The sequence below is a fragment of the Barbatula barbatula genome (assembly GCF_947034865.1).
Source record: "Barbatula barbatula genome assembly, chromosome: 14".
In the NCBI taxonomy this organism is placed as follows: domain Eukaryota; kingdom Metazoa; phylum Chordata; class Actinopteri; order Cypriniformes; family Nemacheilidae; genus Barbatula; species Barbatula barbatula.
In genome coordinates, this window is record NC_136777.1 from 19,656,414 (window position 1) to 19,684,281 (window position 27,868).

The 27,868-nt window shown below is 39.0% G+C and overlaps 1 protein-coding gene across 3 annotated transcripts; it reads left to right on the forward strand.

Moving 5' to 3' along the window:
* The first annotated feature begins 5,042 nt into the window (after positions 1–5,042).
* Positions 5,043–27,533, forward strand: znf318 (zinc finger protein 318). 3 transcript variants are annotated; one of them, XR_013787585.1, is made up of 13 exons: positions 5,043–5,489; positions 5,766–5,887; positions 8,248–8,878; positions 13,741–14,950; positions 15,031–15,113; positions 15,244–15,343; positions 15,429–15,715; positions 17,150–17,344; positions 17,439–17,526; positions 21,922–22,040; positions 24,401–27,020; positions 27,109–27,133; positions 27,227–27,533. XR_013787585.1 is itself a non-coding variant. In XM_079473364.1 (11 exons), exons 1-11 carry the CDS (start codon positions 5,283–5,285, stop codon positions 26,813–26,815), a joined length of 5,457 nt encoding a protein of 1,818 aa, XP_079329490.1. In that variant the 5' UTR covers positions 5,043–5,282; the 3' UTR covers positions 26,816–27,533. The 3 variants fall into 3 exon arrangements, 1 of the variants encoding a protein (XP_079329490.1); XR_013787584.1 differs by having other exon boundaries at positions 24,401–27,133; XM_079473364.1 differs by having other exon boundaries at positions 24,401–27,533.
* Positions 27,534–27,868: the final 335 nt, after the last annotated feature.

Here is a 27,868-nt window from a genome sequence, read left to right on the forward strand (position 1 = left end):
CAGTACACTATAGTGCCTTTAAATAAATAAAAATGTATTATACATACGAGAGATTGGAAATTATTATATATAAAAATTTATTATACATATGAGAGATTGGATTATTTTGGGGTTCACAACTGTAATACACTGCTGTAAATTATTGTTTTAAAGGGACAGTTCACCCCAAAATAAAATTATTTTCATAATTTATTCACCCTTAAATATTCTCATTTACGTTCTGCATAAGAAACAAAGTCATACAGGTTTGTAATGAAATGAGGGGGAATAAATGAAATTTCTAAATAAAAATACTTATTTTATTTTGGGGTTAACTAGCCCTTTAAAGGTGCAGTTAACACTTCTGAGAATATGGTATGATATGTGTAATTGTTACACAAACAAACACTCCTGCCATCAAAATAATGAACATTTGTACACACTCCTTCCCTATCATGAGTTTTTAATCCCCCCCTAATGTTGACTGGTTACAAGTGTTTGTCTGGGTCCGTTCATCCACTTTGTTTTTGTCCTTTTTACACAGCCAGGAATATGTGCAGACAGTACTCTGTCTGACACCCGTAGAACAGATGTATAATGTGTTCATGACTAATATAAATATAGGATTTCCTAGGACTACATTTATTTGAAAAAAGGTTTACAAAGGTTTTCTGGGCCTATTAATAAGATTTTCATGCACAGTTGCCATTGAGGATAAAACATACATGAAAGCGTTATCTGAATGTCATTGTCTTAATGTACAGTTTGGAAATCTGGAGCATAGCCTGGATTCACAACATGAACATGTGTTGTCACATTTTGATTGGATTTTTCCCTTCACTAAATAATAGTAACTCTGAAAAACATAGAATTGCGTTTGTTGGGGTAAGTAGTTGTACTTAATGTCTTTAAAATTGATACATGTGACATTCAGGCATTTAGGAGATGCTTTTATTCAAAGTGACTTACAAACAAATTAGGCAACAACAAAGCAATCTATGGTAAGGAGGCCGTAATACAATAACCAACTTGTTTTCACAAAGCCAGAACAAAACCTGTTGAGAGAGAGTAAGTGTTAGTTTTTTAAGAAGTTAAAATTTACCTGTCAAGTATTCACGGAAAATGTGTTTTAATGTGTGTTTTGAATCTTGTGAGAGATGTGATTAACCACTGCATTTGGAAGACCATTCCACCAACGCGGAGAAGTGATTTAGAACTCGATTGTGAAGTTAATACAAGGCACCACTCATTCACTGAATGCGAGGTTATGGATGTGATGTAAGAAGGTGTGAGAGTATGCCGATACAGAGCCAGCGGTAGTTCTGTTAGCAAGCATTTATGACTTAAACCGGATACAGGCTTCAATCGGTAGACAGAGATATATGACATTTATGCATTTGGCAGACGCTTTGACTTATATTGCATTGCCCTTTACATTTGTTTCTAAGTATGTGCAATCTCCTGGGATCGAACCCATGACCTTGGCGTTGCTTACGCAACTAACTAATAACGCTCTAACCACTGATCCTCAGGAAATAATATCACATTGACATGAACACTTCAATGTTTAAGAAATTATTTAATTATTACGGATAGAGATTGCTCTATGGATTGCAGTTAATGCGTTGCCTTCAAGTTATACATTCACCTAAAGGATTATTAGGAACACCATACTAATACTGTGTTTGATCCCCTTTCGCCTTCAGAACTGCCTTAATTCTACGTGGCCTTGATTCAACAACGTGCTGAAAGCATTCTTCAGAAATGTTGGCCTATATTGATAGGATAGCATCTTGCAGTTGATGTAGATTGGTGGGATGCACATCCAGGGCACGAAGCTCCGTTCCACCACATCCCAAAGATGCTCTATTGGGTTGAGATCTGGTGACTGTGGGGGCCATTTTAGGACAGTGAACTCATTGTCATGTTCAAGAAACCAATTTGAAATGATTTGAGCTTTGTGACATGGTCCATGATCCTGATGGAAGTAGCCATCAGAGGATGGGTACATGGTGGTCATAAAGGTCACATGGACATGTTCAGAAACAATGCTCAGGTAGGCTGTGGCATTTAAACGATGCCCAATTGGCACTAAGAGCGCTAAAGTGTGCCAAGAAAACATCCCCCACACCATTACACCATCACCACCAGCCTGCACAGTGGTAACAAGGCATGATGGATCCATGTTCTCAACCCTAGAAATGGTTGTGCGTGAAAATACCAGTAACTGAGCAGATTGTGAAATACTCAGACCGGCTCGTCTGGCACCAACAACCATGCCACGCTCAAAATTGCTTAAATCACCTTTCTTTCCCATTCTGACATGAGTGTAAATTCAACAATACTTTAAGGTAATCAGGTTAAGATTTACAGTATTCCTACAGGAAATATGAGTAAGGTTAGGGGGTTTCAAAGTTTTTTTTGTTGGGGGCTGCAAAACAATTCTATGTTCACTAGATTTCATGACATGATTCATTATATTTTATTACTGTGGTCAATATGCTAATTTTCTGTCAATTCATGAAAAAATTATCTGTTTGAGTTGCTATAGCAAGGAAGTTGAAACTGCTTTAGTAAGTTAAAGGAACAAAAAACATTTGTTGATATGATTTATTGATCACATTTTATCCCAATGAAGTCATTCAGGACTGTATATCAGAGCCAACACGTCAACTGTAAAGCCTCTTATGGAATAAAGGGATTCATTCTAATAGAATGTTGTGCACATGTCTCTAAGTTCAAACACTGCTTACTCATTTATCATCCAGTTCATCACATCTCATGGTTTTTGGTTATTCAATTTCACAATGTAGGTATGCTATGAGTGAAAAACTCAATTGGTCAACCATAAATAACCACATCATATATACAAAAGTAATAGTTTTAACAAGACAAAACATATAATGTTCATTATGAATATATTTTTGAGAGTAAACACTAAATGAATACCACACATTCACAGTCAAATGTTAAACTGATGTTTTTGTAACCTCAAACTTCAAATCATCTCAAATGTGGTAAAAAAATAGGGGTTTAAATGTGAAAATTCTTTAAACACCCTGCACTGTGACTTTGTGATGAACTTTGATTTATCACCACATGTCTTTTTTATAGTTATATAATACTGGGGACAACTTTATAATGTCCATATTTTGCTGTTTTGAAAGGAAATTAATACTAGTAATTTAATTTGCTAAATTGTATTAAACCGATTACATTGTTTATGGAAATAGAAAGAAAAGGCCATGTTTGAAACAGAAAGACAAAGAATTTGTAAAACAAACAGACATTTGTTATGATATTGAAAGTTGTAGCTTTTCACCCCATTGAGGTTTTGTAAGACCTCCTCAAACATAAGGTATGTGCAGAGAGCCATATCTATGGTAAGCATGAGGTGAAATGTCTGGACAGACTGCTGGAATGCAAAGGATCAGCAAAAGTGAAATTGTTGTATGGAAGATTTTGTGCCTTAATGTATAGGAGCATTTTCACCGTACCATTTCGAATTATAATGTCACTAATGACACAATTATCCACTATTGTGCACAAGTACACTATCACATGATGTCACTCATGCACTGTTGTGAATGCACTGTTTTGTCCAATCATACTGAACTAATAATATACCTTGAACATTCTTTCAATATGATATGAAATATACTTAATATATAAGTATATTTACTGAAGCTTGAAGATCATTTTCAGTGTTGATTCACTCTCACTAGAACAGGGCGCCCTAAAGATAGGAGCAGAGCTGTAATGCTGAGAATTAAAACATTCTTATTTACCATGAGAAAAATAAATAAAAATAGTGTTGAGGATGAAAGCATATTCTTAGTTTACCACGAGAAAAAATAATAAAAATAGTGTTGAGGATGAAAGCATATTCTTAGTTTACCAAGAGAAAAATTAATAAAAATAGTGTTGAGGATGAAAGCATATTGTTAGTTTACCACAAGAAAAATAAATAAAAATAGTGTTGAGGATGAAAGCATATTCTTAGTTTACCACGAGAAAAAATAATAAAAATAGTGTTGAGGATGAAAGCATATTCTTAGTTTACCAAGAGAAAAATTAATAAAATAGTGTTGAGGATGAAAGCATATTGTTAGTTTACCACAAGAAAAATAGATAAAAAAAGTGTTGAGGATGAAAGGATATTCTTAGTTTACCATGAGAAAAATTATTCTTGCTAGAGCAGGGCGCCCTAAAATTAGGCCAGAAGTAATATCATTTTGAAAATATTGAAAACATTTTCTTGTTTACCACGGGTTTTGTTTTATTAAAATAAAACTCCTTGACACCTGGAACATTTGCCTTGAGATTATTTTCTGCATTGAAGATTAATGTACTCCTCATAACATGATAAACTAAATGTAATTTAAAAAATGTAACATTTCATACATGTGACAAGTCTTCATTTTCCCTGGGTATTAAACATATGATTTTTGCTGTGTTGGGCCTGGTTTCACAGACAGACTATGCCTTCGTTAAATTAGGATATTTAAGAAAATGCCTAAGTAAAACATTTCTTGAGACAAAGCAATGACACTGGTATATTTTAAGATATGTCAGTGCAAGTTATTTTCAGTTGAGACAAATTTGCATTTCAATCTTGGACTAGCCTTAAGCAATTGTCTGTGAAGCCAGGCACTAATCTACCCTTCTATTTCACAGTGTATTAAGAAAATTCCATTTGATTTCAACTAAATTTTTAGTTTTACATATGTTTTTACATACGAAATTAAGTAGCCTCTTTTTATTTTTCCATAAATCCTAAAATCCTGTTGATTTCAGTGTTGAGTGTTGTTCAGTTTTAGTTTCTTCCAATTAAACATTTACATTATTAACTTGTAAGACCCTTTTATCCAAAGCGACTTAAAAGTGAGAGCGCATTTTAATGACGTTGCAAACGATTTTATATTATTTTATTTATTTATAATTCAATTTTAGGTGTACATTTTTTATTAAATTTCTCGTCATCTTCAACTGTTTAGTTCAATGAACAATCCAGAGCAATTTAGTACAATCTCTCTCAATGGCTCTTGACCTCATGCGGTCTCGCTGCGTTTGATTGGTCTAACTCCCTGTGAGGTCACATCCTACGAGTGTGGACCAATGGCGGCGCTGAAAGCTAACATAGCAAAGAGTTGTTTGTTTTGAGATTGAGTTATGAATGCGGTGTCTTGTATATAAGATTATTTTACGACTGTTTTGCTTGCATATTTTTCCGTTGCAGGAAAGTGTTGCGGTCGGATAAAAACGACTTAATACCTATATAGAGCGAGCGCTTAAGCGTCGTTATGTATCGAGGTGGTAGGCCGCACAGAGGTGGCTATCATCCTCCGCCGTCTCGTGGTTTCGGTACCCATCCTGGGCCCGACCGCGGATATCACGGTCCACCCGATGCCTACCGGCGTCCTTCTCCGCGGAGGAGATATTCATCGCCCGATGCGAGAGATGCGCCTCATGACTACAGAGGAGGAGGGCGGTCTACGAGAGAGCATGGGGTAACAAAACACTGCGACTCAGTTGTCACACATTCATCACAGTAACGTGATTTGTTAGACATGGCATTATGCAAATATTATGGTACTACCCTCTGATAACCGTACTATGGTACCATCAAAGGCATTTTTTAATGCCAATGAGCAGATGCTCGGACTATGCATATCGTTACATTGCTCTTGTAAATCAGACCAATGTAATACACTAGGTAAAGTGTGTGTTTTTCCATTTCTATTGTTCTGTGCACAAGGTAGTTATGTACTTCTTTTTCTAAACAGAGGTACAGCCCATCGCCTCCTCGTGGTGGGCTCCCTGTTGATCACAGTCTTGTCATTACTGTTGGAAATGAGCTGACTGGGCATCCACCGGGCAATACGGGACCAGAAGCTCCTTATGTTCGGTAAGAAACTTCACACATATATATATATATATATATATAGGGTCCCTATAAAAATAATACGCTAAGGTATGTTGCCCATTTATTGTTTTGTAGTTAAAATAATACATTTATCAATGTTTTTCCAAATAATTTAGTTTCGTTATAGCTGGGTATCCCTGTTAAGATATGCTACGTCAGAGTGCATTGCAGCAAATTTTGCTCGTCTTTTTAATGAACCCTGACATTTAGCATCCACGTCCTTTGCCATGTATTTAGGGTATGTCGATAAGCTGTGTAAATGTGTACATTTAGTGTGTTTGTGGTCTTCAGGGTGTATATTGGTGGTCTAAGCCATTTTCAGGTCTCTGCTGTTTCCACAGGGGTTTTGCACCGACATTTGATGTGTAAAACCAGTGCAATTTTTACCTTATTGTTTTACTTTACAATTGTCATGTTTCAAAACTAAAATTGAACTGTATTCGACAAATAAACTGTACATGCGTATTATGGTGTCACAAAACATTAGAAATAAAACAGTTTATAACATATAATTTTATATTATGCATGTTTATATCTACAGTGGTGGAAATAATTATTTGATCCACTTCTGATTTTGTAAGTTTGCCTGCTTTCAAAGAAATGATGGGTCAAACGTTTTTATGGTATGTTTATTTTAACTGATAGAAACCAAATATCAATCAAAAAATCTGGGAAAAATTTTATATAAAATATAAGTGCAATAAGTATTTGATCCCCTACCAACCAGCAAGAAATCTGGTTACACAGATTAGTCCTGTCACTTTAAGAAAGTACTCCTAAATCAGCTTGTTTAGTTTATAAAAGATGCCTGCCAACAGAATCTGTATCTTTCATTTCAACCTCTCCACCAACATCAAGACCAAATACATTTCAAAGGATGTCAGGGACATGATAGTGGACCTGCACAAACATTGAATAGGCTACAGACAGAAGCTTGGTGAGAAGGAAACAAATGTTGATGTGATTATTAAATATTATTTGGAAATTGAATAAATACAAAATAACTATCGATTGCCCCTGCAATTTTTCCCCAATGGGGTAAAGATGACCATGAGAAAGGTTAAAGATCAGCCGAGAACTACTCAGAAGAAGCTTGTTAATGAGTTCAAGACAGTTGGGACCACAGTTACCAAGCAAATCATTGGTAACACGCTATGCCACAATTAATTGAAATCCTAAAGCACCTGCAAGGTCCTCTTGCCCAAGATGACCCGCCTGGCTCATATGAAGTGTGAGAATGAACATCAAAATGATTCAGACAAGGCTTTGGAGAAAATGGTGTGGTCAAACGGGAAGAAAATTTACTCCTGTTTTTGGAGGGAGAGAAATGCTGACTATGATTCCAAGAGCACCGTCCCTTCAGAGAAATACAGTGTTGGAAACATTATGGTTTAGGGCTTTTTCTCTGCTCGGGTACAGGATGACTTCACTGCATTGAGGGGCTGAGGGACGGGCCAATGTACCGTAAAATATTGGGCAAGAACCTCTTAACTAGATCACTGAAGGTGGGTTGTGGATGTTCCTGTAACATGACAAACACCCAAAACGTATTGCTAAGAAAACCAAAGAATGGCTTAAGGAGAAGCCCATTAAATGTCCTAGCCAGTCTCTAGACCCTAGTCCTATAGAAAATCTGTGAAGGAGGCTAAAACTCAAATTTTCTGAGCGACAGCCAAGAAACCTTAAAGATTTACAGAGGAGTGGACTCAAGTGTATCCTGACACATGTGCAAACCTGGTGACCAACTATCAGAAATGTCTTACCTCTGTGCTTGCCAACAAGGGTTTCTCCAGCAAGAACAAAGTTGTGTTTTGCTCGGGGATCAAATACTTATTTCACTGACTGAAATGCAAATCAATTTATAAACTTTTTTTATATTCTGTCAAAATAAACCTACCATAAAAATTATAGAATCAGCAGGGGATCAAATCATTATTTCCCTCACTGTATAATATAAAATGGCACAAGAGATTCATCTTTGTTCACACTACACGACACATTTACAGTATATTTGTTAACTACCAGTTTATACTTCAAGCTTCAATCAAAACATGATTTGAAAGATTTCAACGGTTAAAAGTTCCTTCCCTACCATATAAACTATTTACTGACTGATGTCATGCTGCAGCCTAAACTTTGAAAATATGCATTATAATAATAAGAATATTATCAAATAATATTATAAACATGTAAATGTAAAATCAAGCTATAAGTAACATTATCTCATAGCATAACACTTAAAGTTTGTGCCTAAAAGACATGTTCATGGAGCACACTCGTGCCAATACAAATGAGGTCACTCTTTTATATCAAGTGCTGTTTGTGATGTTTTCTTTCAACAGAGAATACGGTGCTGGAGATCCGCACTACAACAAGCCCTATTATTCCCCACGGAGGTCGAGCTATGAGGGCCAAAGCGATAGGGGCTCGAGACGACGCAGCGTTAGCCGTGGCAGGAGCAGGGGACGGAGCCGCAGTCCAGGTTATCCTCGCAGCAAAAGTCGTCCACGGAGCAAAAGTCGTCCACGGAGCAAAAGTCGGCCACGGAGCAGAAGTCGCAGCTATAGTTGTGGCAGGAGTCCCGAACGGGCAAAGAGTCGAGGGCGTAGCAAGAGCAGACCTCGTGAGAGGAGTTACAGTAGAAGTTGCAGCAGAAGTGGAAGCCGCAGTCGTAAACAGAGTAGAGCTAGGAGCAGGGGGCGGAGCAGAGGCAGGAGTCGAGGTAGGAGCCGCAGCATCAGTCGCAGTGCTAGCAGTGGCAGTAGTAGCAGCAACAGCAGCAATCGCTCCAGTAGGAGTCGCCACAGCTACTCCAACAAGAGAACCAGGCAGTGTGAAGAAAAAGAGGACTTCAGTGAGCTGAAGAAGGCTCGGCGACGCAAGGAAATTCAGAATACGCTGGTAAAGCCTGCAAAGTCGATTTTGAAGAAAAGGGTGGATTCCTCCGAGACAGACTCTCCGATGGTTGCACAGGTAATGATCTTTCATGTGTTAGGAGATTAATGAAAATTCTTTCATTATATATTTAACCTTGTCATTTCAAACCTGTATGACTGACTTTTTTTGCAGAACACGAACATTTGAAAAAATGTTGGTAACCAAACAACATTGACTTCCATTGTATGAACCCAAACCTCCTGAGACATTTCTCAAAATACCTTGTTTTGTGTTCCACAGAACAATTAGTTTTTAAGCACATGAGTGTGAAGAGAAGATGACATAATTTTGGGGGAACTAGCCTTTTCAGTGTTTCTCACAGATTTTTTTTAGACTATGGGGGCTTAATTTATTTTCCTCAAGGGGGTCTAGGGGCATGATCTCCGTAAGAAAATGTAGCATATCTTGAAGGTAAATGCTGCAATCTGGGGCATTTTAATAGCAAAATTAAGTGACTCAATCTATTAGAATACAATAGCTATAGCAGTAATTTAATCATTGGCTCCACATATAAATGGGGATAATAGGGCAACGCATGGTAAAATGGGAGTTCACAAACATGTAGAGCATGAGCCATCAAAAAATTGTGCAAAAAAGTGTTTAACAGTTTAACTAATTTATTTATTATCATATATTAAAACGCGGGCCGGGGAGTGGGACAGTGCCATTGTCCCTCTCCCCCGCATGGCTGTAGCACTTTACTATCCGGACCAGAGCATACATATAATTTTATGATGCGTCGACTGCTTAGAGTTAACCCGTAAGAAAAGCGCATACTTTCTCAGCATAACAGAGTAATGTTAAGTTTGTGATTGATTGTGTTTTCAACTTTATGCACATGTTGCGCAGACCTATCAGTAACACAAGAGCATTTAATGACAGACGCTTTCTCCCGCGGTACACGCCGATCGGTCTGACAAACCAAATATATTGACAAGTTTGGGACACGATGACACAGAGCAGCATGGAATCTTGAGTCACGCACCCGTTTAATTTATTTTCTTACGGCGACAGCTGAAGCTAAGCCTGAGCAACAAACAAAAATACTCAAAAAACATTTTCTAAACTAACCTAATAAAAATATATTTTACCATTAAAAGCAAAACTATTTTAATACTTTTTAACCTTTTATTAATTCTAAACTATTTTAAGTTTAAACAGTGTTATCTCATCATAATTTAAATTTGTGTTCCAGTGCAGTTTGCAATCAAACTATGAGTTCTGCATCTTAGCCACAAACAAAAATAAACCCAAACATTTTTCAAAATGAACTGAATAACGAAATGAAACAAATTATGAATAATTTCCCATTAAAAACAAAAATATTTAAATGTTTGCAGCAATTTCAACAGTATCATTCACATCAATAAAGCCAAATAGCTCCAGCAGAGCTAGCAACAATCAGACTATGCGTTCTGCACCTGGCTGAGCCACAAACAAAAAATACTCCAACCATTTATCTAAATTAACTTAAAGAAACTAAACAAAACTTGAATAATTTGACATTAAAAACAAAAACTATTCTTAACTTCTAATTAATGACTACTATGCCTGTGTAATGTGGATGTCCAAAAAACAGGTTAAACGAAGTACTTTTGGTGCAAACCCCTGATTGCTCTGCAGTAATGTGCCACTGTAAAAAACTACTTGTAAGTCGCTTTGGATAAAAGCGTCTGCCAAATGAATAAATGTAAATGTTTGTACTGATTGAAATTTGCAGTGAATACTGAGACTAGTTAGATTTTACTTACCTCAAAGGATGTTGTATTCAGTATGGCTTGGCGATGTCTCAAGTTCTGGCCCATTCATGTGTCTGCGTTTCAACCACTAAAGCTGAAAAGTAGCGAGTGTGCATTCGTACGTGTGAACAATGGCACAGCAATGGAACAATGGTGCAGATTTCAACGACATTCTAATAAATACAATGGGTACGAAAAGGATTCAGACCCCCTTAAAGTTTTCATTCTTTGTTATATTGCAGCCATTTGCTTAAATCATTTAAGTTTTTTTCTCGTTAATTTTAACACAGCACCCCGTATTGACAGAAAAACACACAATTGTTGACATTTTTGCAGATTTATTAAAAAAGAGAAACTGAAATATCACATGGTTCTAAGTATTCAGACCCTTAGCTCAGTATTTAGTAGAAGCACCCTTTTGATCTAATACAGCCATGAGTCTTTTTGGGAAAGATGCTACATGTTTTTCACACCTGGATTTGGGGATCCTCTGCCAGTCCTCCTTGAAGATCCTTTCCAGTTCTGTCAGGTTGGATGGTAAACGTTGGTGGATAGCCATTCTCAGGTCTCTTTCAGGACCCATTTCAGAAAGCAGGGTAACTGCAAACTCAGTGTAAGTTAACCCCAGAAAACCGGGTACTCTGGGTTTTCAGTTTCAGAACGCTAGGTATATCAAACCCGCGACCGCGGGGTAAGTCCAGCCCGTTTCAGAAATCGAGGTATCTTATACTTGGAGTAACCATAGTAACCTACTCTGTGAACCTAACCTGGTCCGTAGCAGGTTTTATTTCACTATCCTGAGGTTTGTTACAATCGCCAACCCTTTTAGAAACGCGAGCGGTGTTGAACTTGCCTACGCCGTTTGTTTTTTCATTCATTTTCCTTAATCGCACACAAGTTCGTCACACAGACATTAAAATGGCATGTCCGTTTATTCAGGAACCCGTAGAGCTGCATTAATTCGGAGAGAGTTAAATTTACGTCAGGAGAGAATATATGGTGAAGCCCCGTTTGGATGTTTTATCATATCCGGAGGATTTTTCATTTGTGCGATACCGTTTTTCTTTACAGTCCATTAAATATATCCACAATTTGCTTCATCCTTACATCACAAAGCTCATTCATCAGGGTTGCGCTCTTACATCTGAGCAGATTCTTTGTATGGCCTTACGTTTCTTTGCTAATGGTATCTTTCTATATAACACCGGGGATGTAAAACACGTTAGCAAGGCAACTGTATGCAGAGCGGTAAGAAAAGTGTGCATCGCTCTCAAGCACTTTTTATACATTTTTGTTAAGTTTCCTGTGAGAGCCATCAAAGAGGAGTTTCATAGGATTGCAGGTGACTGGTGTACGTCTTTCTGAATTAGGCTGATCAAATAAATGTGGTCTTGCTGCCACCTCTGGAAGTAAGCTAATAATTCAAATACCCTTTAGGATTTCCCAATATGATTGGGTGCACATGTAACCGGTCCCACTCCCCCCGCTCTGCGCGGGCTTTGAACCGACGTCGGTCAGAATTGGAGACGGGCGCTCTAACGAGGAGCCTAAAGTCCGCAGTCCCTAGCGTCTGTCGCTAGAGCGTCTCTGTTGGTCGGGGAGTGAGGCTTACACACTGCACAGCTCTTCACTAGCTGGCCTCTGTTACACATAGCTGGAGCAGGGGCAAGCATGGCCAGTTTTTTGTCTTCTATTGCTGTCCTCATAACTTTTGTCTTCTATAGCTGTCAAGGCCTGTTTATTAAATATATCAAACATTTCCCAGTCAGGCATCCTACTACCAAGAGCATTTAAACTCACCGGACTGAATGATGTTCTTATATTTCATTTTCAGCTGCTGCCATGTTCTTTTTATTGCAGAAGGATTGCACCTACATGACAAAAATATAATTTATATATATATATATATAGTGCCTCCAATTCGACTGGCGAGAAATAAACGGAACGCTCTTTGTCACGTGGAGTTGCCATGGGGAATTGTGTTATCTTCGCTCAATTGATGATGGCTTTTTAAATCCGCGGTGAACACGCGTAACCTAGAGTGAACTTACTCAGAGAGGATCGAACTCATTGAAACCAGCTGTTCTGAAACAGAAAACTCAGAGTAGCGATTATCTGAGTAAATCAACTCAGAGTTCATATTTTAACTCCGTGTTGCTTGAACCTCCTTATTGAAACGGGTCACAGAGGGGCTCAATTGGGTTTAAGTCAGGGCTCTGGCTGGGCCATTCAAGAACAGTCAAGGAGTTGTTGTGAAGCCACTCCTTCGTTATTTTAGCTGTGTGCTTATGGTCATTGTCTTGTTGGAAGGTGAACCTTCGGCCCAGCTTGAGGTCTTGAGCACTCTGGAGAAGGTTTTCGTCCGCATTCATCTTTCCCTCGATTCCAGTTTGGCCGGACGGCCAGCTCTAGGAAGGGTTCTGGTCGTCCCAAACGTCTTCCATTTAAGGATTATGGAGGCCACTGTGCTCTTAGGAACCTTAAGTGCAGCAGAAATGTTTTTGTAACCATGGCCAGATCTGTGCCTTGCCACAATTCTGTCTCTTAGCTCTTCAGGCCGTTCCTTGGACCTCATGATTCACATTTGCTTTGACATGCACTGTGAGCTGTATGGTCTTATATAGACAGGTGTGTGGCTTTCCACATCAAGTCCAATCAGTATAATCAAACACAGCTGGACTCAAATGAAGGTTTAGCTCCATCTCAAGGATGATCAGAAGAAATGGAAAGCACCTGAGTTAAATATATGAGTGTCACAGCATTTCAGTTTTTCTTTTTTAATAAATCTGCAAAAATGTCAACAATTCTGTGTTTTTCTGTTAATATGGTGTGCTGTGTGTACATTAATGAGAAAAAAATGAACTAAAATGATTTTAGCAAATGGCTGCAATATAACAAAGAGTGAAAAATATAAGGGGGTCTGAATACTTTCCGTACCCACTGTATTTATGTTGTTATAAGAAAAAAATGTAGGCTTGTTTTAAGACTGTTGCGGAACAAAGGAGACTATGGTGGGTCGCCATAGTCTCTTCAATGAATGGGAAACACTGCCCTTTAATATGCTGAGAATGAATGTGAGCAAACTATTTGTAGAATGATTCCCCCAAATAGTGTAACCAATCTGACTATTGTTGTTGCATGTCATGTTATGCGTTCCAGAATAGTGATTCTCCTCGAGGAAACCCAGATGGTGGTCTTTCACATGAGGCCGAACAAATTCTCTGTGCACTGACCAAAACTATAGATCCAGACTTGATAGCCTCCATGCTTGGAAAATGTTCAGACAGCGGTGCTCTTGAACAACTTCTTGGCAAAATCCAGTCAGCCAAAGAGGGTGGAAGAAACTTGCTCCCTCATGAGGAAGGAAAACAGGGGCTAAGCGAGTTCCTCGTAATGATGGGAGAGGCGGTGTCCCAACCACAAAATGTAAAGAAGAATCTAAATGAAATTGAAGATGAAGAGAAATTTCTCTACGGTGATGAAGTAGTGGATGAGGAACACCAGGTGAAACGTGCTGATACCAGTTTTCCGAACATGGGATTCCCACAGTCTCATGATGTTCACATAGGAGAACATTGCGAAAAAGATGATGTGAGAGAGAACAGGCAGCCTGACAGGCGTCATTCTTTGGCCACACCTGAGGTCAAGGAACAGCTTGACTTCCCTCCTGGTGTTGGGCCTCAGGATGACAAGGTGAGAAAGGAAGTGGAGGAGTATGAGAAGATACAGGATTTACTAAAGACAATTGGTCTGGACTTGGGTGTGGCTGAAATCAGCAAGATGGCGGTTAGGACACAGGAGCGTCTCCACGGCAAAGGCCCTGTGCAGAAGACCACCACCCGCCGACAGTCTGATAGAACGCACAAGAGCCGCAGCAGGAGTTACAGCAGCAGCAGCAGTGGCAGCCAAAGCTCCAGCAGGAGCCGCAGTAGAAGCTACGATCGAAGCTCAAGTCGCAATTGGAAGAAGCCAGTTTCACCAGAGCAGAGATCGTCACGGTCACAAAGCCAGAGCAAGAATGAGACTCGACCCAGCGTTACGCAAACCGTGTGGCCGACTACACCCCCTGTGGGTCCCGTGACGCAGCCGTTTCCTCCACGACCCCCTGGCCTCCCGCCACACCCGATGCCTCCGTACCCTCCACCAGGCGCACATGGGGTAATGCCACCTGAATACCCTCCACACGGTTACGATCCATATGGCAATTACATTCCGTACATGCCCCCGGGATGGCCAATGTATCCACCTCCAGGTATGCCTGTTCCTCCTCGTGGTCCCATGGATCCCTACGCCCCTCCTAAATTAGAGAGGCCGTTTCTTAAAGTGATTGAAACGGGAGCGAGTGAGGGAAAAGGCGCCGATAAAAAAGGTTAGTTAGGTAAGCAGTTGATAATGTCTTTTAACTTCACACATCACGGTCAAGCAACTTGACGTGATTTGTCCTTTCAGTACCTTCTAAATTGGATGCTGTGGCCAGTGGGAGTCAGAGGAAAGCTTTGGAAGCTAAGAATACTGCCAGCCAAAAACAAAAGGTAATTCCGAAAGTCAGACTGGAGGACTTATTGGGTGAAGAACACCTTTGTTACTGTCATTTCATATACAAAGTTAAAGTTTTATTTACTAATAAACAAAATTTAATACCCCAATAAAATGATTTATTAGGTCATTGAAGAACTTGACAAGTTAAATGAGGAGAACGCAATACGAAAGCAGAAAAAAGAAAACCTACTGAAAGAGGTGGAGACATTGAGAAAGCAGCAAGGTATTTCCCTCTGAATGAAAAGGTCAATGTGAGAATGTCTGTTTTACCTTGTATTACCCTGTGACGGTTTGTTTTGTTCGTACAGGAGAGCTACTTAGGAAGAAGCGTAGAGAAAAGGACGGACACAAGGACCCTGTTCTTATAGACCTCGGTCGGCTTCAGGAAGATGCGATGGTCCAAATCTCCAAACTACGCTCTGAACAGAGAGAGTCGGATAAAAAACACGAAGAGCTGGTCAAAGTAGCGCTTATCCTTGGTATAGACTACAAAGAGTCCAAGAATTCTGGGGATTATGTGCAGCCGTCCTCTCGGAGTAGGAAGGAGTCAAACAAAAGCCCAGAGAAATCGGCGGCCAGCACATCGAATAATAAGGTAAAGGTAGAGTTACTCATGAAGTCACAGGAAAGGTATAAAGTCGGATGCTTTTTTATCCTGACGGATTTGTCCACTCGCTTTTTGAGGATTGACCAGAAGTTCTCTATATGGGATTGACATCTGGGGTTTTCTTTTGCAATAATTTAACATGCATCGGATTACTCTGATCTTTAAACAATAAAAACCACAACAGCTTAAGCAGAAACTTAGCAAAACACAGCATTTAAACCATTGCCAATACGTTTGGCCACGGCTGTAAGGTCTTGTAAAGTGTTATCCTATAGATGAATATCACTTTAAAAGATTTACCTTGTGTCCCAATTTGCATAATATCCTTTCTAAATAGTTTTCAAAATTCTCAAAGTACCTGGATGGTCTAGTTTTCAGTAAAAAATCAAAGTATAGCTGTGAACACTTAAACAACTGATATTACCCACATCTTACCATGAGAGGGTGGAGTTTAGTGATGCTACACTTCATCAATACAATTTAAAAAGTGATGCATCACTAAATTTATAAATATATTAAACAAAAAGATGCTAAACAAGCTGAGGTCACTTAAGCACCAGCTCATGCACACAGGTTGGCAAACGCCTCAAAGACACTTTAGCGAGGACTGCATATCCCCCATTTTGGTAATATCTATTATCTTTGGTTAGATATCATAAACTAACTTTTTTCATTTACCAAATTATGACAAGGTGTCAACCAGTTGTTTTCATCATTGATCATATTGACGTCTTTTTTAAATGCAAAACAACATATTTTGATGAATACGATTAATGTCAGTATTCCTACATATAAGATGAATGACAGGACCTTTTTTTAATGTTAGGTCAAATTTTAATGCAGTATCCAAAAGTATTGCAGTATTTCTGTATTGCGTTTAGATAATTTGGGCTATGATGTGTCTAAAAAAATATGAAATATCTTAAAAAGAAATTGATTTTTTAAATCTTTCTATTTTTGTGCTAAGGACAAACACAGTTAGGTTGTTACTTAGTCTTTATCTTGAAGATGGAAAGAGATGCAACACAAATGTGTTTTAAGCTGTTCTTTATATATACTGTGTGTGTGTGTATATATATATATACACACAGTATATATACGCAGTATATATACAAAAATGGTGTGTATATAATATATATATATATAAAGTTTGAATTGTCTTTTCCAACTCAAACATTTAATATCAGTCAATTAAATTCAAGTAGTAAACCCATGGGTAACTTCTCGACGACTGGAAACGTATGGACTATTTTACAAAGGTAAGTCTGCTATAATAAACTTTAATGATTGGGAATTGGGATTAATAAAATAACCAACAATTTTTTTAAGCTTTTGCTCATTCATTCAACCTCAACAGATTTTGCTCCATCCCCTTTGCTTTCATCTAATGTATTATTTGTTATTCTTCCTTAACCAATCTAGGTTGCCGCATCAAAATCAGCAGCGTCTCCTGAAAAAGTCAAGTCATCATCTCCGTCGAAAAGCCGTTCCCTGGACACCGCTGCTGAACAATTCGAATACTATGACGCAGGAAACCACTGGTGTAAAAACTGCAATCTAACTAGTGGTTCATTGTTTGACTTTTTCACGCATTTACACAACAAAATACATAGAAAGGTATGTGTAAGGTATTTTTTTGTTATAGTGCTTTATATCTGTATGTTGCATTTTTGTTTTAACTATTCATTGATTTCCCGTCCTAACCCTGTAGACTCTAGATCCCTATGACAGACCTTGGGCTAAACCGGAGAGTGACAAGAAACATCGAGGAGGAGAGAAGACATCAAAGCCAGCCAAGGGTAAATCTCAGTATTGCATGTGGTGTTATGTAATGTAGGCAATGGATAGAATACACTGATTTAATTTAAAATTAGATTTGGCAATGCTTGATTATGATAGTGTTGCTCAAGCAACGTTTACATGATGAAAACCTGAAAACTATGTTTCTGAATTTTACATACACAAGACGACGTCATCAAAACGATCTGCGTCTACACGGATTCAATCCAATTCAATTCAATTTTATTTATATAGCACTTTTCACAATTTGCATTGTTCCAAAGCAGCTTTACAGGGGAAAAACGAAAAACCCAAGAAAGGGTAAAACACACTACATGGTGTGTTATATAATAAATCCAATTATTCTAGTAAATAATATCTAATGTCAGCATCTCCTGGTGGTTTATTAAGCATATTTGCTTTACTGAAAAGATGTGTCTTTAATCTAGATTTAAATTGGGCGAGTGTGTCTGATCCTCGAATAGTGTCAGGAAGGCTATTCCAGAGTTTAGGTGCTACGTATGAGAAAGCTCGGCCCCCTTTGGTGGATTTAGATATTCTAGGTATTATCAAAAGTCCTGCATTTTGAGATCTTAGAGAGCGTGATGTGTTGTATTGTGATAGAAGCTCTGTTAGGTAGGTAGGAGCTAAACCCTTTAAGGCTTTATAAGTGATTAAAAGAACTTTAAAGTCAATACGATACTTAATGGGTAGCCAGTGAAGGGTTGATAAATTGGGATTATGTGATCGTATTTTCTGGACCTGGTTAGAACTCTGGCAGCTGCGTTTTGAACTAACTGTAGTTTGTTTATTGATGATGCAGGACAACCACTAAGTAGAGCATTACAGTAGTCAAGTCTTGAGGTCATAAATGCATGAATAAGCTTCTCCGCGTCAGCAACACACAGAATATTTTGTAACTTGGCAACATTTCTTAGGTGGAAAAAGGCTGTTTTTGTGACATTTGAGATGTGATTTCGAAATGACAGGTTGCTGTCTAATATAAGACCTTTTACTGTATTTGTTGGAGTAACGGTACATCCTTCAACTTGCAGTTTATAATCAGAAATATTCGGTTTGCGTGTCTTTGGTCCGATAAGTAATATTTCTGTTTTATTAGAATTTAAAAGAAGGAAATTACAGGTCATCCAATGTTGTATATCTTTAATGCACTCTGCCAATTTGGATAGCTGGGAGGAATCATCTGGTTTTGATGAGATCTATAGCTGAGTATCATCTGCATAGCAATGGAAGCTGATTCCATGTTTTTTAATAATGTTTCCGAGGGGAAGCATGTATATGGAGAACAGCACGGGTCCCAGAACCGATCCCTGAGGTAATCCATAATTTACTTGCGTTAGATGATTCCCCATTTAAATGGACAAATTGATGTCTTTCTGACAAGTAAGATCTAAACCACTGTAGTGCCTGTCCCTCAATATCGGTATAATTGTGTAAGCGATCTAGAAGTATGTTATGGTCTACGGTATCAAACGCAGCACTAAGGTCAAGCAGGACAAGGAGTGAGATGTTACCTTTATCTGATGCTATAAGCAGGTCGTTTGTAATTTTAACGAGTGCAGTTTCAGTGCTATGATTCGGTCTAAAGCCTGACTGAAATTTTTCGTGCATGTTGTTATTTTGTAAGAAAGAGCACAACTGAGTGCACACTACTTTTTCTAGTATTTTAGACAGGTATGGGAGATTTGAAATCGGTCTATAGTTTCCAAGTTCATTTGGATCTAAGTTTGGTTTCTTGATTAGAGGCTTAATGACGGCCATTTTAAAGGGTCCTGGGACATGGCCTAGATTAATTGACGAGTTGATAATGTTATAAATGGGCTCAATTGCAACAGGTAGTAGCTCTTTTAATAATTTAGTTGGTATGGGGTCTAATAAGCAAGTTGTAGGTTTAGAAGTTGCGATAAGTTTAATTAAATCTTCCTGTTTTATAGGTGAAATACGCTGGAGCCTTTGTTTTGGAGCGATGGTTGGTGCTAATTCATAGGGCAGATTTGGAGGTTGAGTTTTTACAATTTTGTCACGAATGTTTTCGATTTTCTCTGTAAAGAATTTCATGAATTCATTGCTACCGAGGTGCGGCGGAATAGCCAGGTCAGGTGGAGTCTGTTTATTTGTTAATTTAGCGACTGTGCTAAATAGAAACCTTGGATTGTTTTTGTTGGTTTCTATGAGGTTACGAAGGTGCTCAGCCTTTGCTGCTTTTAGTGCCTTTTTATAACAATTTGCATTCTCTTTCCACGCCATTTTAAAGACTTCTAATTGCGATTTTATCCATTTGCGCTCTAGTTTGCGAGTTTCTCTTTTAAGGGCGCGAGTGGTGCTATTGTACCATGGTGCAATATTTTTCTCATTAATCTTTTTTGACTTCGTAGGTGCAACAGCTTATAATGTATTAGAGAAAATAGTACCCAATTTCCTGGTCATGACATCGAGCGATTCTTTATTTATTGGTATGGTTATTAAAGGAGTCAGATCTGGCAAGCTCTTTGCGAAGCTATCTTTAGTAGCGGAGGTGATTGTTCTACCCTGTCGATAACGAGTTAAAGGGCTGATTCCTGACGTGCGCAAAGTACCCGTTATAAGATCGTGATCGGTGACATCGTCGCTTTGAGGCATAATATCTATATTGGTTAGATCGGCTCCGTGAGATATAATCAGGTCTAGTGTATGATTAAATCGATGAGTGGGTCCTTTAATGTGTTGTATTACCCCAAAAGATTGTAGTAGTTCTGTAAACGCCAGTGCTAATGCATCGGTAGCGCTGTCTACATGGATATTAAAATCTCCGACAATTAGTATTTTATCAACGTTAACCAATAGGTCCGATAGGAAGTCCGCAAACTCTTTCAGAAAATCAGTATAGGGACCCGGGGGTCTATACACCGTAGCCAATGTAAAAGAAAGCAAAGGTTTTTTACTTTTGTAAGGAATAATTATGTTCAACGCAAGCACTTCAAATGATTTAAATTTATGCTCTGTTCTCTGAGTTACAGTAAGAACGTTTCTAAATATTGTAGCGACGCCGCCACCCCGACCAACCGGACGTGGCTCATGCATATAACAGTAACTTGGTGGGGTACACTCATTTAGGCCGAAATATTCATTTGGTTTAAGCCAGGTCTCGGTAAGACAGAGATATCAAAACTGTTGTCCGTGATCATTTCATTTACAATTACTGCCTTTGAATTTAGTGATCTAATATTAAGTAGGCCGAACTTTATAAATTGGTTTTGGTTGTTTATTACATTGTCTTCAGGTTTAATCACGATCAGATTTTTTCTCTCACTTTTGCCAAAATTTTTACTTTGTGGTATTATTCATGGGACACATATAGTCTCTATATATTTGGAAGCAGTAACATTTATAGCAGTTGAGGCGCGCATACTATGGTTAGAGTTTTTACTTACCTGAGGGAGACTTACCTGTGGGAGACATAGTCAACCGGTGCGTAGCGCCTTCGAGATGTTGTCGGACAGGAGAGCCGCTCCGATGCTGCTGGGGTGCAGGCCGTCGGGGCGGAAGAGCCTAGGTCGCTCCCAGAACAGATCAAAATTATTTACAAAGAGCAGCTTCTGTTCAATACACCATGACAGCAACCATTGGTTAGTCGAAAAAAGTCTACTGAACTTATCATTCCCTCGTTGGTAGGTAGGCAGCGGTCCTGATACGATAATCCTCGCTGTGGGCAATGCGTTGCGCACCGTCTCGATCAGACGCCTGAAGTCCCTTTTCAGGATCTAAGAAAATTTATGAAAACACGGTATTATGCATGCCAGGCCACTAGTCTGCGATGTTACTATGAAAGAGAAACATCACCCATCTGTGCACGTACACATACGCAGTTTTATTCCAAAATATAAACTTGGCTGGAGAAACATTAATAAATATGTGGCACAATCACACATACTCCTGTATGCTACAATTGTTGTTTTGTGTGTGCATGACGTCAGCGTTTTCAATGAGTTGCATTTTTGTAGTTTACACAGATGATAACAGCATTGTTTTAAAAAAACGTTTGCGTTCTCAGTCTCCCAAACATAATTGTGTAAACAAAAGGCCAAAATGCATAAGAAGTTTACCGTATTTAGTTGAAAGCGTTGTCGTGTAAACGGCCTCCGAATGTCTGTATTGAAATGTTATTGCATTGGCTGATTTTGAACTCAAATTCTGTGCCACTCATGAATCTTTGCTGCCAGCTCCTGAGATTACCAACTTTTTTTCATATTTAAACGTTTTTAAGTGTTTAGTTTGCTACTATAGGGAGGTGGCTTACTGAAAAGTCTTAATACAATAGCAGACTCTGACCCAAAATTTCTATCCCTTTTGGGAACGTACTAAAAGTGTGTGATTGTTTAGGTAGATTGATTGATTTCTTGCTGCCTGTTTTCCAGGTTCTGAGTTTTTGATCCCTGTAAGGGGGTTCTTCTGCCAGCTATGTGAAGAGTTCTTTGGTGATCCCATTTGTGCTGAAGCCCATGTTACTACTCATGCACACAATGAGAAATACAAGGTAAATATTATCAAAATTAATCTCAGTTTAAGGATAACAGTGCATCTGGAAAGTATACACAGTGCTTCACTTTTTCTACATTTTGTCATGTTACAGCCTTATTCCAAAATGGATTCATTTAATTATTTCCCTCAAAATTCTACAAACAATACCCCATAATGACAACGTGAATGAAGGTGGCTTGAAATTAGGGATGCACCGATACCAGTATCGGTATCGGGCCCGATACCCAGCTCATGTACTCGTACTTGTAAAAATTCCCAGATACCAAAGACCGATACCTCACGTGTGAGGTAATTGACAGAACGTTCCAGTGCACACAGAGACACCTGCCATAGCAGACACCACTCATAGAGTGTTCACACCTAAATCGCGCTATTCGCGCAAATTTTTGATAAGAACATAAGATTTATTAATTTTTTCATAATATGAGTTGAAGTTGTTAAAAATAAAGATTAGTCTCATTGTGTTGTTCTTAGAAAATTGCCACAAACAAAAAAAACTGTACAACAGGTATCGGTATCGGCGAGTACCAGGGAAAAAGTATCGGTACTCATACTCGATCCTTAAAAAATGGTATCGGTGTATCCCTACTTTAAATCTTTGCAAATTTATTAAAATAAAAAACGAAATAAGCACATGTACTTAAGTATTCACAGCCTTTGCCATGACATTCAAAATTGAGCTCGGGTGCATCCTGTTTCCACTGATCTTCCTTGAGATGTTTCCACAACTTGATTGGAGTCCACCTGTGGTAAATTCAGTTGATTGGACAGGATTTGGAAAGGCACACACCTGTCTATATAAGGTCCCACAGTTAACAGTGCATGTCAGAGCACAAACCAAGCCATGAAGTCCAAGGAATTGTCTGTAGACATTGAAGGTCCCAATGAGCACAGTGGCCGCCATCATCTGTAAATTGAAGAAGTTTGGAACCATTAGGACTCTTCCTAGAGCTGGCCACCCGGCCAAACTGAGCAATCGGGGGATGAAGGGCCTTAGTCAGGGAGGTGACCAAGAACCCGATGGTCACTCTAACAGAGCTCCAGCATGTCTCTGTGGAGAGAGGAGAACCTTCCAGAAGAACAACCATCTCTGCAGCACTCCACCAATCAGGCCTGTATGGCAGAGTGGCCAGACGGAAGCCACTCCTCAGTAAAAGGCACATGACAGGGGATGTTTTTCATCGGCAGAAACTGGGAGACTAGTCAGGTTTGAGGGAAAGATGAATGCAGCAATGTGTAGACATCTTTGATGAAAACCTGCTCCAGAGCACTCTGGACCTCAGACTGGAGCGAAGGTTCATCTTCCAACAGGACAATAACCCTAAGCACACAGCCAAGACAACCACAGAGTGGCTACAGGACAACTCTGTGAATGTCCTTGAGTGGGCCAGCCAGAGCCCAGACTTGTACCCGATTGAACATCTGGACCGCTCGTTCTCCTTCACAGCTCCTTCCTGGTGGAACATTCTTCCTAATGCGGTCCGGTCAACCACATCTCGCACAACCTTCAAAAAACTACTTAAAACCTATCTCTTCTGTGAATTCTCGACAGACAAATGAGAAAAAAAGTACACTAACCCTCTTTCTTCTCTCAACAGGTAGTGGTCTGGCTTTTGTTGAAACAAGAAACTTTGTATTAGCCCCTATCGTACTATTGCTCGTTAATGAGATATCCCTTTTTGCCAACCTGATGGAGCGTGAGAGATCTTGCAAAGACGAATGTGAGAAACTACTCAAAAAGACTGGAGCAAAGGCTGTGAATACTTATGTTCATGTGCTTTTTCATTTTATTGTCAAAAATTTGCAAAGATTTCAAAAAAACTTCTTTCAAATTGTCATTATGGGGTGTTGTTTGTAGAATTTTGAGGAAAATAATGAATTGATAGCATTTTAGAATAAGGCTCTACTTTCCGGATGCACTCTACATTGCTTTTGTTTAGGGTCTCTTTAGTTTTTGTATTAAACTGTTTTTGCATTACAGAATTTTTGTAATTTAAATGATTTTTTTGGACATGAATTGGTCCAGCCTTTTCAGATGGTTAGGGAAGTTATTTTACCCATAAGGTTTAAATTTGCTATCACGCTGCACATTTGCTAAATAGGTGTCAGTGAACCTCTCCAAATATCCATTGAGGTGTTATATGTGATTTCATCTTTAAGTGCATTCTGTCTTTTACAGTATCCAGAGAGGAAATCGTTTTCTTCTGTTAGACTATCCTGACAGGAGTGAGGTTATAATATAAGAAAAAAATGAAGTTGATTCGAGGATGAAGTGTTGCTTTACTGAGTTAATGTTATATATTTGTTTTTTTATCAAGATGAGATTGGCCTTACTTGTGTTGATTTCTTCAACAGGCAAAAATTTACGAGAATCCCCTCTATGAACAAAGGAGAAATCTGGATCGTCAGGCTGGATTGGAAAGCCAAAAGAATTCTGAGCACAAACGAAAACGTGAGGATGATGATGATCAAGAAAATGTGAAGAAATCTAAACACTCCAAAAAGGGTGGGAGAAAAGGTGTAGAAGAGGTCAAATCACAATACAGCAAGGACGAGGATTACAAGAATTTCAAAGAGAACGAGAACAAACTTAAAGAGGAGCGCTTGAAATATAGAAAAGATGATGTTTATAAACACAAATACATAGAGGATGATGAGAGAATTAAAATAAAAAATGAAGAGGAAGAGAGAACTAAATATAAAAAAGAGGAAGACGAAAGACACCGATTTAAGAAAGAAGATGAATACACATACAAGTACAGGAAGGAGGAAGTGGAAAGATCTAGGTACGAAGAGGACAGATACAAAAACAAGGATGATGAACGGTATAGATATCGGGAAGAGGACGACAGAAATCGCTTCAGAAAGGATGACGATAGAGACCGATACAGTAAAGAAGAGGAGAAGCCAAGGTACGGCAGAGAAGAAGATATGAAGTACAAATACTCTCGGGAGGTTGAGGAGAAAAAGTCAAAATACAAAGATGAGGAGTGGGTTAAGTGGCCAAAGTCAAAATGGGAGGAAGCGGAGGAAAGTAACGGGAAATACGGAAAGAAGGACCAGAAGGGCAAAGCTGGGTTTTGCAAAGATGACAAGGAAAGCACTGGAAAGCCCAATGCTAAAGACTCGAAAGCTGAGCCGGAGAAACCCAGTGAGCCCCCCAAAGTCTTATGTGGGCCAAGCCCGGCCTTGCTGGCTAAACTTCGCAAGAAGAACGAGGAAGGTGCTGCTCGATCCGGCTTTGGAAAGTTCAGTTTGAAAAAGCCACAGAAGACAGCACTGGAGAAGGAGGCTGAGAGAATAGCTGCACAATTCATAAAAGAAGAAGAAGAAAGTGTGTCGACGGTAGATGATGATGACAGAGACCCGTTTACCAAATCTGTGGCAGCGGCTAAGTCTATTGCAATCAAATTGTCAGGAAAGTCTGTGCTCCCCCCCTCCAATGAATGGCTAGCTTACAACGAAAATAAAAGTAGTCCAAACTTGCCTTCTCCAACTACTACATTGGTTATTCGAAAGTCCTTCACTGGTGTGCAGAATAAACCAATGCTGCCTAATAAACCACCTACTACTAACGAATCTTCTGGACCTGTTATAGGAAGACAGACTCAAAAAACAGCTTTGTCAGCAGACCTCATCTTAAAGGCGTTTAGTGGTGAAGAGGTGCAATTAAAAAAACAACAAGGCTCCTCTTCTGAACCTGTAGATATGTTCAAGGTTTCTGCTCCACTTTCATCATCCACTGCAGCATCACAACCTGTAAAAACCACTCTGATAAAACCAATCTCCAATGAATGTGTTGTTACTTTCGAGTCTGATGTGGCTGCTCCTGGAGTGCCCGAAGAGGAGCAGAAGCTCACTGTAGTGCTTCGTCCTCCTCCTCAGCTTTCTTCCAATGCTAAAGACCCTTCCCCAAAAATGTTAAAGCCTAAGACTCTTGCAGCAGGAAAAGCAAAAGATTTGTTTGACATTTTCTACAGTGGCAGCACCACTGTTAGAAGTAGTGCTAATCTTAGCGACAAACAAGAATCTGTCTTTAAACCTCAGGACAAGGACTCGAGCAGTAAGAAGGCCTCTGAAAGTAATGAAACCAACAAAGAAAAACCTAAAGGCAGTGCTGATCTGGTCAAAGAACCCTGCAAGAACCAGAACTTGGAAGTTGCAAAGAGTCAGGAAACTCCAAAAAAGCAAGAATTAGAAGTTGCAAAGAGTGAGGAAGCTCCGAAAAACGATGACTCAAAAGTTCAACAAGCATCTGAGGATGTTAACTCTGACATCTCTGAGGTGGATGAAGTAATGATGGAAGTTCATAGTGGGGATATTATCCAAACAAATAATGACCTAAAGGAAAGCCCTGTGGAATCTGAGGGAAACGCTTTGGAATTTCAAAGAATCCCTCTTGAATCGGAGGAAAGCCCTCTTGAATCACAGAAAATCCCTCTGGAATCTGAGGAAAGCCCTCTGGAATCTGAGGAAAACCCGATTGCATCGCAACTAATCCCTCTGGAATCTGAGGAAAGCTTTCTTGAATTGCAAGCAATCCCTCTGGAATCTGAGGAAAGCCTCCTTGAAAATCAGGGGAGCCCTCTTGAATCTGAGGGAAATCTACTGGAGTCAGAGGGAATACCTCTGGATTCTGAGGCAAACCCTCTGGAGTCTCAGGGAATCCCTCTGGAATCTGAGGAACCAATGTCTTTCTCCCCCCTTCCAGGTTCTTTTACTGAGCAACTGAACTTGGACACATTTGAATTCAGTTTCGAGCCTTTGTAAAGGACCTCCCACCAGTAGGTTTAGGGATGTACATGTTTCATCTGAATGTAAATAACAGTGAATTTATTATTTTCTTTTGATCAAATCTGGTTAGATTGTTTCATGTCTATTCTTAACCTTTTGGCAGGTAATGCTAGTGAAAGCGTGGACTGAAAAGCATTCATTCTGAAGTGGGTGCTGGAAAGAGAGTGAAAACTTTCATCAAGTAATGAATCTTAATACCTGTATAAGTGTCCCTATATTCTTGTCAAAGCACCTTGTGTTTAGCTTTTTGTTCCTTAATCTGTTTCCAGCAGAAATCATTCCTTTCATTCAAAGGTAATGTAAAAAAATATGCATCAGAGATTTCAGACTGTACAAAGCGTTTCTTCTGTTCGTTCCATTTAAATGAATAAAGATATTTTAATACAGGATCCACAAAGATCCCGGCTCAAAGGAGAGAAATGGTGGGGAGTTCTGCTTCAAGGACACATGCATATGCTTTCACAACTCGAACCAGAAAATGTCAAGCTTGGCCTGTATAATTCTTACTGTAATGTGTATCGAAATGTTTTCTTTGCCCTTTGTCTTTTAAAAAAAAAATCCTTTGTTGTTGGTACTCTTCATGTTACCCTGCAAGTTTAGTATCTACAGTACAAATACATTCTTGATGTAATTGCACAAGTTTTTCTGTAGCTCAAATAAATCGGCAACCTATTGTGTTTGCTTCTCGTTGCTATTAGATTTTTTTATTGCCTTATCTTGTGGACATACTATCTTTAGGTTTGAATAACACGTTTCAAATATTAATGCAGAGAGATTAATGTTCACATGTAAAGGTAATATCTGCTCTCTTTATTGAACTATAATTTGATTAACTTTTTTGCATTGTAATTGTGGTGTTTGATTGCAACTAGTTTTCTAGCAAAGTGTCTATAATTACATACATTTTACACATTAGCTATGCATAAAGGTTGTTTTTCGAACAGTGTTGAGTGATTTTTGAATGACTGCAATATAACAGCTGAAAATGACATCGGCAGCTAGCAAGAAACTACAAGCAGAGATGAAGCG